Source organism: Podospora pseudocomata, chromosome 5 (genome assembly GCF_035222375.1).
Source record: "Podospora pseudocomata strain CBS 415.72m chromosome 5, whole genome shotgun sequence".
Taxonomy (NCBI): Eukaryota; Fungi; Ascomycota; class Sordariomycetes; order Sordariales; family Podosporaceae; genus Podospora; species Podospora pseudocomata.
Genome location: NC_085889.1, coordinates 3,883,474 through 3,896,841, shown reverse-complemented (window position 1 = coordinate 3,896,841; position 13,368 = coordinate 3,883,474). Strand labels below are relative to the sequence as shown.

The following is a 13,368-nucleotide window of genomic DNA, read 5'->3' as shown; positions in this document are numbered from 1 at the left end:
CGCACATCACGCATCAAAACGCATGCACCTCTCCCGTTCATCTCAAAGTTTCATACCCACGTCGTCTTCCTATATCTCCTCTACTTGCTACCTATCTTTATCTCTCGCCCTGCACCACTACCTGAACTGCACCATCCCTGAGGTAAATCCCAAACTTGCATCTAGACCTTGGCTTACACACAAACACAACAACAAAACATAACCTCCCTCTTCTTCCCCCCCTTTCCTGTTTTACCATCTGACGATATTTCGTAATCAACCATCGGGCAAACCAACCCTTTGAACACCGACCTCCGGCCCATTCCATCAAACCAGACCAGACCAGACCTCTAACCACCCACCACCCACCACTCCCATCTCCTCGGATCTACAGTATGACCACCAACCGGCCATCTACACAAGCCCACCACCACCAGAGGACAAGATCTCCTCCCATCACACAAAAGAGCCCATCATACAGGCCACCACCACCCTCAACTCAGCCCCCCTTCCGTGCCTCCGCCCTTCCCCGGAAGCCGGAAGCCAGAAGCCAGAAGCCACCAACAACACGTGTCTCCCCGAGCCACCCACCCAAATCAACCCACCCAACCCAAGATCTTCCCACCTCTGAACATACCCAAATGCTCCTCCACCCCTTCTTGTCCCATCTTCGCCTCCCCTCATAAGCAGCTTACTGTTCCTTCACGCGTTCTCCCTCTAGAAATAGGATTGAGAGTGCCCCTCTCCGGCCTACTCACAAAACCCGTAACCCGAGTTTTGATCCTTGGTAAATTCAGATCGTAAATGTTCCATCATCATAAATATTCCCTATCAAATCATGTCACAAATCATGTTATCACAAGACAAACCCGGAACCGCTCCCTCGGAGCAAGTCCCGGCTTGGCCCGGAGGCATGCATTCGGCTATTTCCCTGACAGCGGTTTGCCTCCCAAACTCGGACATGTCACAGTGGTCATGGAATCAACCTCACAATCACCTTGAAAAAAACAGCACTGATCAAATTCGCTTGCCGCGTCCCGTGTGTCTAATAGCAATTTGGAGAAATACGTGACACAACTGTGTTCCTAAGAAAGAAAGAAAAAGAGAACATGTGAGGGGTAGTCAAAGACAAATGCATCCCGAAAAAAATCCCAAGAACCGCTCCCCAGAGTGTAGTAATAGCTGATGATGCAGTGAAATAGTTGTTGATTCTTGCGCATCTACCTCTCCCGCTCCATCCCCAGCCGACCGTCCAGTTTAGATGACTCTTCCAGCATCCATCGCCAGCTCGCACGCTCACCAAACACCAGAGAGTATTCGTCGTTTGCTCGCGCTATACAGCCAGGGTAGAAATGTTGAGGCTGCCGACCAAGATTTCCCGGGGCTAACCGAGTCAACCATCCACCTCGCCTGCATTAACAATTTCAACTACCCCCTTAAACGGCATACTTCCTGGTCCACTCCCGAGCTGTCTGTTCGTATTTCGCACGGTCCGTCTTGTAGACGTGGGCGATCTCGGGCACAAGCGGGTCGTCGGGGTTGGGATCCGTCAGCATGGAGCAGATTGAAAGCAACACTGTGATAGAGTCAGTATACAGGTCCAAGTTTGTCTGTCAAGTGCGTCAAAACACATACCCTTCGAGATCGTCAAGGCCGGGCTCCACTGGTCACGGAGAATGTCTAAGCAGATGCTGCCGTTCGCATTGATGTTGGGGTGGTAGATTCTGGTTGTGAACTGAACCTTGGGAGGCTTGAAAGGGTAGTCTGTAGGGAACTGAATCTGAAGGAAGAAAACACCCCCGGTGTATGGCGAGTCGCTCTGTTGTCTCTGGTTAGCACATTGCGGCTTATCGCAGCTGTTCACAGCGCCAAGGCCAAGCCTCGTGTTCTTGTCTCCAGCGCTTGAACAGGAAAGGGGAAGCAACTTACAGGACCCATGATGGTGGCTTGCCATTGGAACTGTTGATTTGCCATGTTAGCAGTTGGCTCACAGATGATTCCGAACGTGGTGATGGCGGTCACGCGCTCTTCGCGTCATCGAACACGGCGTGCAAACAGGAGATAGCGGGGTATGCCTACAAGATCGTCGCCAGCTGGGCCAGCAGAGCAGGAAGAGGGCGGGTCGCTGTAAAATCAAGACATCAGCATCTCTGCCAAAACTATCGCGTGTCGTCGTCCATCGTCCATATCCTAGACGCAGTTGGAGCAGTCTCCCGGGGATTTGGGCGTGGTTCTTGAACCCCGCTCAAAGCCCGGCCCCACCATCGAATGACGGAGCGGCCAAAGGCTCCCGGCGTCCAGGAAATGAGCAAACGGAGAGAATCGGGAATTTTTGAACATACCGGCCGAGGTCAGCGAGTTCCTTGTTGATGCGCTTAAGAGCCATTTCTGAGGTTTGTGTGATGTGTGTCTCGACGACGAGATGCTACGTCGAAGAAGGCCGGGGCGCTGTTGAATTTAAGGCTGTGTCAGCTTTGGCTGTGGAAGAAAACGGAAGCCGAATGAATCGTCGGTTCTGACGGCGCACCGTGACGACAAGGTACAAAGGCACGAGAGCAGAGAGCGGAGAGAGCAGAGATTGCAGCAGAGGTAAAGAGAAAGAGTTTTTTTTGAGGCACGCGAAGAGCTTACTTTGTAAAAAGAGGGGGTTGCGGTTTAGAGATGTCAAAACAGAGGGATGCGAAGTTGGTCAAGTTAGGTTGCAAGAGGAAAGAGGGGGGAAAGTGGGCGGGTCGACAAAGGCGGATTTCGATTCGATAGGTGCCGAGGACGCCCACGCCAAAAGCTGAGCGAGCAGGGGAGGGGGGCACAACGCTGGGACCACCGCGAATTTTCAGGCGGGACCCAGCCGCTGGGCTGCTGCTTGTTTGGCGCCCAATCGTCACTGCCGCCCCTCCACCCAGCCCACCGCCACAAGTGGCCATCACTAACAGTTTTCTATGCCACGATAGGGAAGGTTTAGATAGTACAAACTGTCCAATCCTCCTTTTTGAACCCCTGCTTTCTACTTCGAGACTTGGAAAGCCCGATGAAACCCCCATTTCAAAGATATTGGATAAGCAGTCACAGGTTTCTTTATCAGCCCTGGTATAAAGTTCATACAGCACCCGTCACATGTGTGTAATGCGAAGATAAAGAACGATACCGCTTCGAACCTTTGCTCATATTGCTCGCGAGCGTAGTCTCTATTCAGATGAGACAGCTGGTTCTAGTCTTATCTATGCTCACAGACCAACTTTATCTCAGACAAATGCCTGAACGCCAGTAATGGCTCTTCCAAGAATGAGACCTATACACAGTTAGCCAGGGCATGGCTTTTTGTCAGCATTCGGGTGGTAGAACTTACTATGAATATCGCTCTGGCCTTCATAGGTCTGAGTCACATAGAGGTTCGCCACATGGCGTCCTATACCATACTCGTCACTGACAGCATTGCCACCGAAAATCTCCTGGAGAACTCTGGCATTCCACAGAGCTCTGTCACAGTTCTGGCGCTTGACCATGCTAATCATCTCGGGAGTAGCCTTGCCTTGCTCCTTCAACCGGCCGACCTGGATGGAGGCCAGGACGCCGTATGAGATATCAGTGGCGGCGTCTGCGAGCTTCTTCTGGATCAGCTGATACTTGGCAAGGGGGTTGCCCTTGAACTGCTTCCTTTCCAGTGCATAGGTTCTCGCTCTCGCCAGGCAGTCCTCCAAAGCACCCATCACACCGAGAGAGATACCATACCGGGCGCTGTTTAGGCAGGCAAACGGTCCCTTCAGTCCCTCCACCCCAGGGAACATGTTCTCCTTGGGGACAGGGCAGTCCTCGAGATGAATCATTCCGGTGATGGAAGCGCGGAGTCCAGTCTTGTTGCTGATCTTGGGTGTCTCGAGTGTGCCAGCAGGACAGTCCTTCCTGTCAACAAGAAATCCGCGGATCTTTCCAGTCTCCTGGAGCTTGGCCCAGACGAGGAGAACATCGGCGATGGGCGAGTTGGTGATCCAAGTCTTGGACCCCTTGAGCAGGTAGCACCCCTTCTTGGTCGGGTGCTCGCGCGCAGTCGTCTCCATGGAGCCCGGATCGCTGCCGTGGTTCGGCTCGGTAAGTCCAAAAGCACCAAGAAGCTTGCCCTTTGCCATGTCTGGGAGGTATCTCTCCTTTTGCTCTTCCGAACCGAACTCATGAATTCCACCCATGACCAACGACGACTGAACCGACATGCCGCTTCGGTAACCGCTGTCCACCCTCTCGACGGCCCTAGTGATCAATGCTCCAGCCACATCCGACACTCCAGCACATCCATACCCCTGAAGGTTGGCTCCCAGGAGACCCAGCTCGCCCATCTCCCGGAGGATCTTGGGATCGTAGTGCTCATCGCGGTATGCCTCTATCGTGCCGTTAGCCCAAGCAGGCGGATTCGGAGGGTTTCGGGTTCAACGGTTCGTACGTAGTACTCGGGGAAGCAATTGCTCCTGGCAATACCGCTCAGCTGTTTCGGAGACTGCGAGCTCCTCCTCCGTCAACAGGTCCTTTGCTCCGAGCGGGTCCTCCCAGTCGAACTGCACAGCTGGAGATGCCGACGCATAGCTCCGGGTCGGGAGCGCTGGCCGGGCTTGAAGAAGGGCCCGGGCGGGGAATCGTCTGCAGAGGAGTCTGGACATGGTCAATTGGGTTCGTCGGTATTCTGACGTTGGTGGCTGGAGCAGAATTCACCTTGTATTTCATTCCCCGCTGTGTTTCCCATTCCTGCTTGTCCATGGCCCCGATAGCTTCCCGATCCCCAGTGCTCATCCCCGCCACTAGCCGATCCACGGATAACCTGGGCCGAGGCTGGTGAGTTATGGGGGTTAGGGTTATCTACTGGATATCCGTTGCCCCTGACAGGGGTTTATCAGGGGCAAAAAAACAACTGAATAGAGAGCAGATGTCTCCTTGAAGGTTGACAAGTAACATCCTCTGATTCAATCTGAGAATGGTAACAGTAATGTAAAATGGAGACATGTGATGAACCAATTCAAAGGAAGGAGCATGACATCGCAGCGTATTCCGACTGGCAGAGCAAGAGCGTTCTGCTCGAAGAACCTGGCTTGAGAAACTTAAAACATCCAGCTTCTCTTCACTCACCTCCGGAGTGACCATTACCAATTTCATGCTACCTTTTACCATGCCTTTTTAGTATCGTTAGCTATCATGATCACAAACGCCAGGTAATCCCGTCACTGGCGATACCTTACTCTGTTCCAGAACCGGGCAGCCGCCCGGTGTCTGACATACCTACACTTATATTCGACACACACAATAGCAGCAGACCTTACGATGTCCAATACCGCCGAACCGGATATGTTCCAAGACATCATCACCAACAACAACGACAGCCTAGCCACCTTCGCTGCCATCCGTCTTCTCAGCTGCTGCTGGACAACCATCCCTGGCATTGACCTCGCCTACAACCACCTCCCAGCCAACAATATGATCTCCGCCCTCGACATGCAGCTCCGCTACTCCCCCTCCGAGAACCTCATCTCCAGCAACCAGTCAGATACAACCTCACAATACCGAGCCTAGCGAGCAGGATACCCAGGCAAACCCAAATTTGGCTACGACGGGCACCTCGCCGAACCACCCGAGCAGTCCTCTCCCGACGAAGCTCCCAAAAGGCCACCAAGCCGAATCCCCTTTTTAGACACCACCCCCATCAAACACCGCCGTCAAAGCGCCTCCAACCTACCAACAAGTTCAAGACCTAACCTCAAAGGAAAAAGCCCCAACCAAAGCACCAGCGCCCTGCCTGACTCCCGACTCAAATCTTTTGATGAACAAAACAGTAAATATCCGGGATCATCCCTCCATCAAATCGATGAACACCCCCCTCTAAGAGAATCATCAGCCTCAACGATCACCTGCCCAGCAGAGCTCGACCACCCCCAACCAGCAGGGGAATAGGTAACATCCCCCCCTCTCCCCTCCTTCCTCTCCTCCCCCCCAAGCTAACAACCCAGTAGAACTCCTCCCCATCATCCCCCTCCCAAACTCGGCGGGGCGCCTTTGAAAAGTTCCGCCAGAAGATCAGGCGCTCGAAATCTGTCTCCTTTCCTGCTACAGAGCCGGAAAGTGAGCAGCATCACGCAGCAGACGGGAGGGAACGGCGGCGGGCTAATCGGGATCGGCTGGAGGAGCCGGCGCAGGGGGCGAGTCCGCTGTTTAAACGGTGGGGGTGTGGAAGGAGGCCGAGTCTGGATTTGATTGCTGTTGCGGGCATGATGATTGCTGCTGGGGAGCTGGACAGGCTTTCTTTGAGGGCGGACGATGTGGAGAGGGTGAGGAGGGGGAGGGAGGGGGTGGGTTTGGTGAGTGATGGTGGGCAGATGTCTCCTCCCGGGTCGGGGGATGGGAATGGGAGTGGCGGCGGTGTAGTGGTAGTACCACCCAATACACCAAATACCGCTGTTGGGTCACCAGCTAGTCCGGTGAGTCCTGGCGGTGGGATGGGGGATAGTAGTATCATGGGGCGACAGTTGGGGTCTGCACTTTCGGCGGAGAGAAAAGAGGGGGGTTTTGCCCCGTTTCCGCCGGCGAATACACCTGTTTTTGGGGGGAGCGGTGCGGTGACGCCCAGCAGCAGGTCGGGGTCGGGGTTGGGGTTGGGTGGTGGAAAGCAGAGAGCGGCTAGACCGAGCAAGCTGTCGGAGGTTCGGAGATTTGAGGAGGTGGTGAGAAGGCTGTCGGTTTCTGACTCTGCGGTTTCGCCGGGGGCGAGGGAGACGGAGGAAGAGCCGGTTTATAGGCTTGAGTCGTTTCCTGAGTTTCCTGATGGTGGGGATCACAGCGAGGACCGGTATGAGAGCGGTGAGTCTACGCCTAGGTATAAACCGGGAGAGCATTATTTTGTGGAGGGGGGGTTACAGTCTGGTGCTGGGGTGGGTGGAAGTGGATTGAAATTGAGGGGGCATGGGGATTGTGAGGAGGTTGAGGGGGAGCATAAAGGGGAAGAGACACATGCTAGGCCTGATATTTGGAGGTCTGAGGATGGGGTTGGGTCGGGGGAGGGGTGGGTTTCTTCTACTAGGGATTCCAAGGGGTCGAGGTTGTCGTTTGCGACTTCGGAGGAGAGGAGGAGGAGTTGGTTGGATGTTGCTAGACGGGCGACGAAGGGGAGGTGGGATCACGAGCTGGAGGAGTGTAGGGGGCTGACGGAGGAAGAGGAGGGGGATGGGAAGGAGGGGCTTGTGATGAAGAGGAAGCATACTATGGCTGACATTGTGGAACTGTTGAGGTCGGGGAAGGGGGTGCAGAAGGAGTGAGTGGTAGGCTGGATTCTGAGGGGGTCTAAGGGGTAAGAGAGAGAGATTCGCAAACCTAGAAAATCAGACTTGATTTCCGCTTTGATGCTTGCTCTTCCGGTTCTCATCTTGACTGCTCATTCCCAGTTACGCTACAGGCAAAGCTCAGATTCTCATTTGTTGCCTGTTAGTTTAATTCGCTCTCAATGATGAAGACGGGGTGGGAACTCAAGCTGCAGTGTTGGCTTAGAATCATACCAGAAAGCTCAAGGAGCACCAATTTTGAAGATGCTGAAAACCACAATTCAAAAACCCTTTCCATTTACATCACCTCTCATTTTGGCGAGGTGAGCCACCGGCTAGCCCCCCATTCTCGGCTATGTGTGTACAAATGGTTTGCCTTTTCCGGGGAACCCAGCCACCTCTGTCTGTCTCTCTTTCTCTCTAAACCTCTATACCCGTATTTCTCAAGCACGCTCAGGATCCGCGCATACAGGCTTCACCTCGAAGCCGTAGGCCTCCTTGAGCCTCTGTGCTCTCCGCTCATCGTATCCAGGGAGCTTGATAGCTGTTTTTTGCGTCAAACAATGTCAGCATTTTTCCTTTGTCAGAGGTGCAGGGAAAAATATGACTCACATCTCCCCTCCCCAATCTCAGCAATCGTCTCCTCCACCGGCCTTCTGTATCTCTTGCGGAGCATCTCCTTGCGCTCGAACTCGTCTACGTCGGGGTTGCGGCCGGCGCCTTGGATGCGGCCGCCGGTGTACTCGAAGACGGCCGAGGTGACGGACATGAGGGCGCCGTAGCCTAGGATGGCGGGGATGCGGCCGGCTGTTGTTTTTGGTTTTTGTCAACATCTTCCTTCCTTTCCATGCAAGGTCTAGCTAGCTAGCAGTAGGAGGGGTTGGGTTACCTCTCAACCCCAAGACAGCACCACCAAAAGCACCAGCGATAGCATTGTTGTAGTGATCATTCTTCTCGCGGAGGTTGGCGGAGGCGACGCGGGAGAACTCGTAGACTGAGCCGACGGCGGCTGTTTTTATATATCCATGTCAGTATGAATGCGACCAATTGATTGACATGACGGGGTGAGGGTGGCGGGTACCAAAAGTAGCGGCGATGTTGCCGTGCTTGGAAAAGACAGCCCAGGGACCGACGTGCTTCTTCTCGAGGGAAGTCTTGACGGCGGCGAGGAAGAGACCTCCGGTGCCGAAGAGGGCACCCATTGTCAGGGCGGCGTGGACAGCATCTTGGGGCTTGTATTTGTCAGAGGAGGAGGAGGAGGAGGAGGAGGAGGAGGAGTCCCCTCCGGCGTGGGGCGCCATTTTGGGCTGGATTTGGAGGGGGGTTGGTTTGCTGAGGGGGGTGGTGGGAGGTTTATCAAGGTATGGGTTGAGAGCTTGGGAATATCGTTATGTCAGTTGGATGCGGCGGCTGCTGCTGCTGCGGGTTGCGAATTGGATTTCTGGGAGCACAGGGCGCAGAAGGGGACGTGCATTGGATTTTAGAGGGTTTGATTGGTTGGTTTTTGGAGGTGGGATTTGGGAGTCTGGAACAAGGTGTGTCTGTACAAGAAAGTCTGGGCTGGACAAATGGGTTCTTGTAGTTTGGGGGTGATGGCAATCGAGAAAGTATTGAGGCTGCTGAAGACTGAATTGATGGTTACTGATTATTTTAACATGCCAATCATGACGTGGAAACTCGTGGAAGCTAGCTCTTCAAACAAAGTCGGGTCACGGCGGTACTTTGTTTGTTGTTGCCAACTGCCCCTCCTCCTTGTGCCATCCATCCAGTTGCTCCATTCCATCATCACAGGTCGTGCCTTCCCACCGCTCCCTCCACGGCTGCGTCAGCTGCCAGCCGTCAGAGGCAAAAATCGATTCTACGTAGCAGGAGCTACCATCAGGAACTCCGGACTCACTGTCTAAATAAAACGAAGGGAAACTTAGTTGCCGGCTGTTACGCAAACCCAACCTGTTCCCCATAATTTCATCATCTCCATCATCTCCGTTTATCCAGCAGACAGACAGCCATACATATGAATACAGCATCATCCACCAGTAAGTCTTGCTTGGGACTCTTGATGTCGAGATTGTTCTAACACATCCCACCAGTGCCCCGCCTATCAACCATGGACTCCCTCAACACAGGTGGCCGCCTTGCCAGAAGGCTCATCGAGGACTGGTACCGGGGTGCTCTGCAGCATGCCAACCGGTCTGAACCCCGACTCCAGTCTTGCTACCATCTGCGAGGAGCCCGTCCCGGCCCAGTCGGTCCCAACGACGACCACGACCTTATCATGATTCCCTCGCAGACACACGGCCACCAGATGGCTTGTCTATGCAAGCACTGCCGGTACCACTTCGTCTTCACCTGGGCCGAGCCAGAATTTAGTAGCCCTGGCCATCCTCAACATCACTTTGTCATGGCACCGGGGGATGACGAATCCTTCGGCGAGGAGAAGGGGAAGCAACTCCTCGCTACTTGGCCTAGTAGGGACAAGAAACTGGGCCCTTTGATGCGCAAGACCAGCTACCGGTGCAGCTTTTGCGGCTTCAGCATCCGGCTCGATGTGTCAGCACCACGCCTGGCCAGTAGGTGGATCGACATCGTCACGGATGAGTCGCGCGCCAAGAGAAACCTCAAGAGGGCCATGGACGAGGACCCGGGCAGATTTAAGGACATGACGCAAGAGAAGCTCGCTAAACTCGAGTCCAGCGCCCTCATGACACTGAACATGTACATTACAAACATCATGTCTAATGATTCCACCAGTGCCGAGAAGAAGATATCGGAGCGCAACAAGACGTTCATGGTGCAATTCGGTCCAGAATGCGAGGAGCTTTTCCTCTACCTGGGCTTCACCAAGAGGCAAGAGGCCGAAGACACATTCTACATCTCCCCACAGGTCCCACCGGAGAACGGCGGCAGGACATTCCTGTACTCGGAGAGATCTTTCTTTGAGAACGTCAAGAGCGAGATACAGAGTGTGATCGACCAGAAGAGACCTGAGCTTGTTCATCAGCATTCGCCTGCTCGCATAAAACTGCAGACGGTACTCGGAGTTGACGATGCCCAGACGCGGACCGTGCACTGGAAAGTGTCGGAATCCGATCTACACTACTTCTATTTACTGGGGGCTTCTTCCAAGACAACCGAACCCATGTTGATTTGGGCATATGAGCGGCAAGCCGCCGTGGACCGGGATCACGAGCACTACTACAGGGAGGCTTTCAATTGCTTGGCCTACCACGGGGACGAGGAAATGCAGATGTACGCCGTCCACTTAGATCAAAAAGCCTTGCCTCGCCCCGAGAAGAGTGAATATGACAAGGACTGGGAATGGTTCGGCTTTTGGAGGGCACAGGGTCGAACTCTGACCAAGGACCGGATCATCGAGCGGTACAAGCATTACAGAGAAACCAGGCCCGAAGCAGGACATTTGCACAGGCTGCACTTGGCCAAAATTGCTCGGGATTTAGGCCAAAGGGATTTGGTCTACATTGCCGTGGTCGACATGGACGAGGCCGAGGCCAATGGCGTGCTCGACGCAACGGCCCAAACAGCACCTGATACCATAGCCTATGCCGCCCTGGAAAGTGTGAACAACAATGAAAAGGACGCGGCGGTTGTTGTGACGGCAATGAATCTCATTGGAGCGAGAATGGCCAGACAGCGTAGAGGTGACAAGGATTTTGACGAGGCCTTGGGCGACTTTGAGACCATCAGCGGGCAGCTGGAGAGCCTCGTGAGCGGCGAAACCCAGAACCAGGACTTTTGCGATCCTGTCAGTAATGGACAAGAGATGGAGGTCGGGGCTGGAGAGCTGACGTTGCCCGTCGGGCTTGACAACATTCGCAACACTTGCTACTTGAACAGCATCCTGCAGTATCTCTACACAGTCGATGTCATCAGGGACCTGTTGCGGACCTTGGACCTAGACACGCCCGAGGCCAGTACAGACAGGGTGGGCGAGATCCTGAGTGGAAGTGTGAGCGGGGTGGAAGAAGGCCAAAAAAAGGAAGCTTTCCTCGGCCATGAATTCGCGCGCGAGCTCAAGACTTTGTTCCACGAGATGGAAGAGACTCGATACACTCACGTCAAACCACGCCAGCGGCTTGCCAACGCCGCCATGGCCCGAGCTGATAAGGGAGGCTCTACTGCTGAGTCTAAGGCCACTGGCCCCAAGGCTGCCAAATCTGCGGTTCCCGAGCTCAAGATCACGATATCTACAGACGCTGATGCCAAGATGGTGAATGGTGAGGAGACCTCCGAACTCGAGCACGTCGAGACGGCCAGCGTATCTAGTTCACAGACGCTGGTGGGAGAGACGCCAGCTGCTGCGTCAACGGGATCGGGGAAGAGGATGGAGAAGGTGGGGCCCCTGGAAGCTTTGGTAAAGGAACTTGACCAAGACGAGGTCAAGGGCACTGCGCAACAGGATGTCGACGAGGCCATGGGAAATATACTGGAACATCTTCAAGCAGCCCTCAAGCTAGCCCGTGCGCGCCGCAATGCCGGGGAGGACGGAAGCGAGGAAATACCCGATCCCATCGACGATCACTTTTACAGCAACTTTAGGATCTATAACCGGACGCGCGGGAACGACGACGTACAGGGCTGGACCACACACGAAGACCGCAACCGCATGATCATGGCACCGCTTCATGAGACAAAGGCGGTTCAGGAGGATCTGTACCAGGCCATTGGGCGCGGCATGGATGTCCAGCTGAATGAAGAGACAAACAAGATGACGTATTCGGTCTTCAAAAGGCCTGCTGATATTCTGCACTTTCTATTCCCTAGGAGTCGTGCGCTCGACTTGAAGAACGAGAATCCAGTGGAGCTGAACGATCCGTTGTATTTGGATCTCTTCATGGATGTTGTCCCAGGGGACGAGCGGTATGGGAAGCGGACGAGGCTGTGGGCTCTCAACAAGCGGTTGGAGGAGCTGAATACCAAGCCACGGGCGTTCGAGCCGGGTTCGGCCAAGATTTTGTCGGAGGAGGATATTGACAGGCTTGTGACTGAGAATGGTCTTGTTGATGCTGATGGGGATTATGAGCTCGTTGATGCCGACGAGAGAACTGCTCTTGCCACCAAGGAGGTTCAAGGGGGGTGGGTTGCGGTTTCCCCCGAGAAGCTGAAGCAATTCGAGGAGCGCCAGCGGGCTGATGATTCGGCAGAGCTTCTCAAGGAGAAACAGGGGCTTGTGGTCGGAGAGGTTGAATACAGGCTTCACGCGGTGTTTTGCCACACTGGAACCCCCCGATCCGGCCACTATTGGGTGTGGATTAAGGATTTTGAGCGGGGCGCGTGGCACAAATACAATGATGAATTGGTGACGGTGCACAGCGAGGAGGATTTCAGGAAGCAGGCGGGGACTGCGGCTGAGCCTTGCTGGGCGGCCTATGTACGTGCTGACAAGGTGGCGGGCTTGGTGAGCACGCCGCTCCGGAAGAGGGTACGGGGTGGGTGAGCAGCGTGGGCGTGTTGGGGCAATGGCATGATTGGGCAGCATTTGTATGGGTTGGAGGTGTGTGTGAATTGTTGAGAAGTAGGTATTTTTAAAATGAGAAAGAGGCATGTTACCTAGCGAATTTTGGAAGGGTGGTGACTGTTTTGGGGGGCGTGATGACTATCTTTCACGGGGGTTTGATTAGGGAAAAGGCTTCGAAAGATAGCTGACAGACCCAGCGATGGACTGTGGTGGATGTGCACCACGAGCTTCTGTGTGAGGTGTGAGTGAGGTGATGGGTGTAGGTGAGACTGTCTAGCTTGTGTTATTATGTTCTTGACGATCGAGAGGGTTGGTTGGGGTAAGGGGGGAGGTATGATTTCAAGAGGGAGGAATTACGTCGGGGTTGAGCAAGCGATTTGGTAGGTTTTGATGAGCAGTTAATGGTGTGTGGTTGTCAGTGAAATGGAATATGCCATCTGGTGTTGCTTGTAAGAATGACGAGACAGGTTGAGGGATCTATGATACACTTAGGTATCAACACTAGATTTGATGCTCTGCTAAGAGGCATAAGTGTCCATCACGTTTGGTAGGTTAGCCGGAGAAATAAATGTAGATTACTTGCGAATTGCCAGTTGACGAATGCTATGCTGCAGATTGTTATGC

General features: G+C 54.1%; 6 protein-coding genes across 6 annotated transcripts; 2 read left to right on the top strand and 4 right to left on the bottom strand.

Annotated features, from left to right (window-relative positions):
- Positions 1-1,258: 1,258 nt before the first annotated feature.
- Positions 1,259-2,365, bottom strand: UBC4 (Ubiquitin-conjugating enzyme E2 4; the record flags this gene model as incomplete). The annotated part of the gene is made up of 5 exons (XM_062891363.1): positions 1,259-1,555; positions 1,615-1,798; positions 1,909-1,938; positions 2,059-2,104; positions 2,322-2,365. The coding sequence occupies 5 exons, from the start codon at positions 2,363-2,365 to the stop codon at positions 1,416-1,418; spliced, it is 444 nt and encodes a 147-aa protein (XP_062742702.1). The 3' UTR covers positions 1,259-1,415.
- A 39-nt stretch (positions 2,366-2,404) lies between these two features.
- On the bottom strand, positions 2,405-2,903 carry QC762_0086580 (uncharacterized protein; the record flags this gene model as incomplete). Its single annotated transcript, XM_062883997.1, has 2 exons — positions 2,405-2,427; positions 2,717-2,903. The coding sequence occupies 2 exons, from the start codon at positions 2,901-2,903 to the stop codon at positions 2,405-2,407; spliced, it is 210 nt and encodes a 69-aa protein (XP_062742701.1).
- Positions 2,904-3,221: 318 nt separating this feature from the next.
- On the bottom strand, positions 3,222-4,871 carry QC762_509550 (uncharacterized protein; the record flags this gene model as incomplete). Its single annotated transcript, XM_062891362.1, has 2 exons — positions 3,326-4,871; positions 3,222-3,268 (listed from the first exon to the last, which is right to left on the bottom strand). The coding sequence occupies exons 1-2, from the start codon at positions 4,305-4,307 to the stop codon at positions 3,222-3,224; spliced, it is 1,029 nt and encodes a 342-aa protein (XP_062742700.1). The 5' UTR covers positions 4,308-4,871.
- A 905-nt stretch (positions 4,872-5,776) lies between these two features.
- QC762_509545 (uncharacterized protein) lies at positions 5,777-7,265 on the top strand (the record flags this gene model as incomplete). Its single annotated transcript, XM_062891361.1, has 2 exons — positions 5,777-5,788; positions 5,967-7,265. 2 exons carry the CDS (start codon positions 5,777-5,779, stop codon positions 7,263-7,265), a joined length of 1,311 nt encoding a protein of 436 aa, XP_062742699.1.
- Positions 7,264-8,940, bottom strand: QC762_509540 (uncharacterized protein). The gene is made up of 5 exons (XM_062891360.1): positions 8,350-8,940; positions 8,158-8,277; positions 7,881-8,075; positions 7,503-7,812; positions 7,264-7,416 (listed from the first exon to the last, which is right to left on the bottom strand). The coding sequence occupies exons 1-4, from the start codon at positions 8,567-8,569 to the stop codon at positions 7,712-7,714; spliced, it is 636 nt and encodes a 211-aa protein (XP_062742698.1). The 5' UTR covers positions 8,570-8,940; the 3' UTR covers positions 7,264-7,416; positions 7,503-7,711.
- Positions 8,862-13,346, top strand: UBP2 (ubiquitin-specific protease ubp2). The gene is made up of 2 exons (XM_062891356.1): positions 8,862-9,304; positions 9,359-13,346. The coding sequence occupies exons 1-2, from the start codon at positions 9,283-9,285 to the stop codon at positions 12,721-12,723; spliced, it is 3,387 nt and encodes a 1,128-aa protein (XP_062742697.1). The 5' UTR covers positions 8,862-9,282; the 3' UTR covers positions 12,724-13,346.
- Positions 13,347-13,368: the final 22 nt, after the last annotated feature.

Bases quoted from the DNA above. Each gene is read 5' to 3' on its own strand.
- QC762_509540 (XM_062891360.1), bottom strand. From the start codon at position 8,569: ATGGCGCCCCACGCCGGAGGGGACTCCTCCTCCTCCTCCTCCTCCTCC. The intron at 8,278-8,349 runs GTACCCGCCACC...ATATAAAAACAG, and splicing joins CAACATCGCCGCTACTTTTG to CCGCCGTCGGCTCAGTCTAC. The intron at 8,076-8,157 runs GTAACCCAACCC...CAAAAACAACAG, and splicing joins TGCTGTCTTGGGGTTGAGAG to CCGGCCGCATCCCCGCCATC.
- UBP2 (XM_062891356.1), top strand. From the start codon at position 9,283: ATGAATACAGCATCATCCACCA. The intron at 9,305-9,358 runs GTAAGTCTTGCT...ACATCCCACCAG, and splicing joins GAATACAGCATCATCCACCA to TGCCCCGCCTATCAACCATG.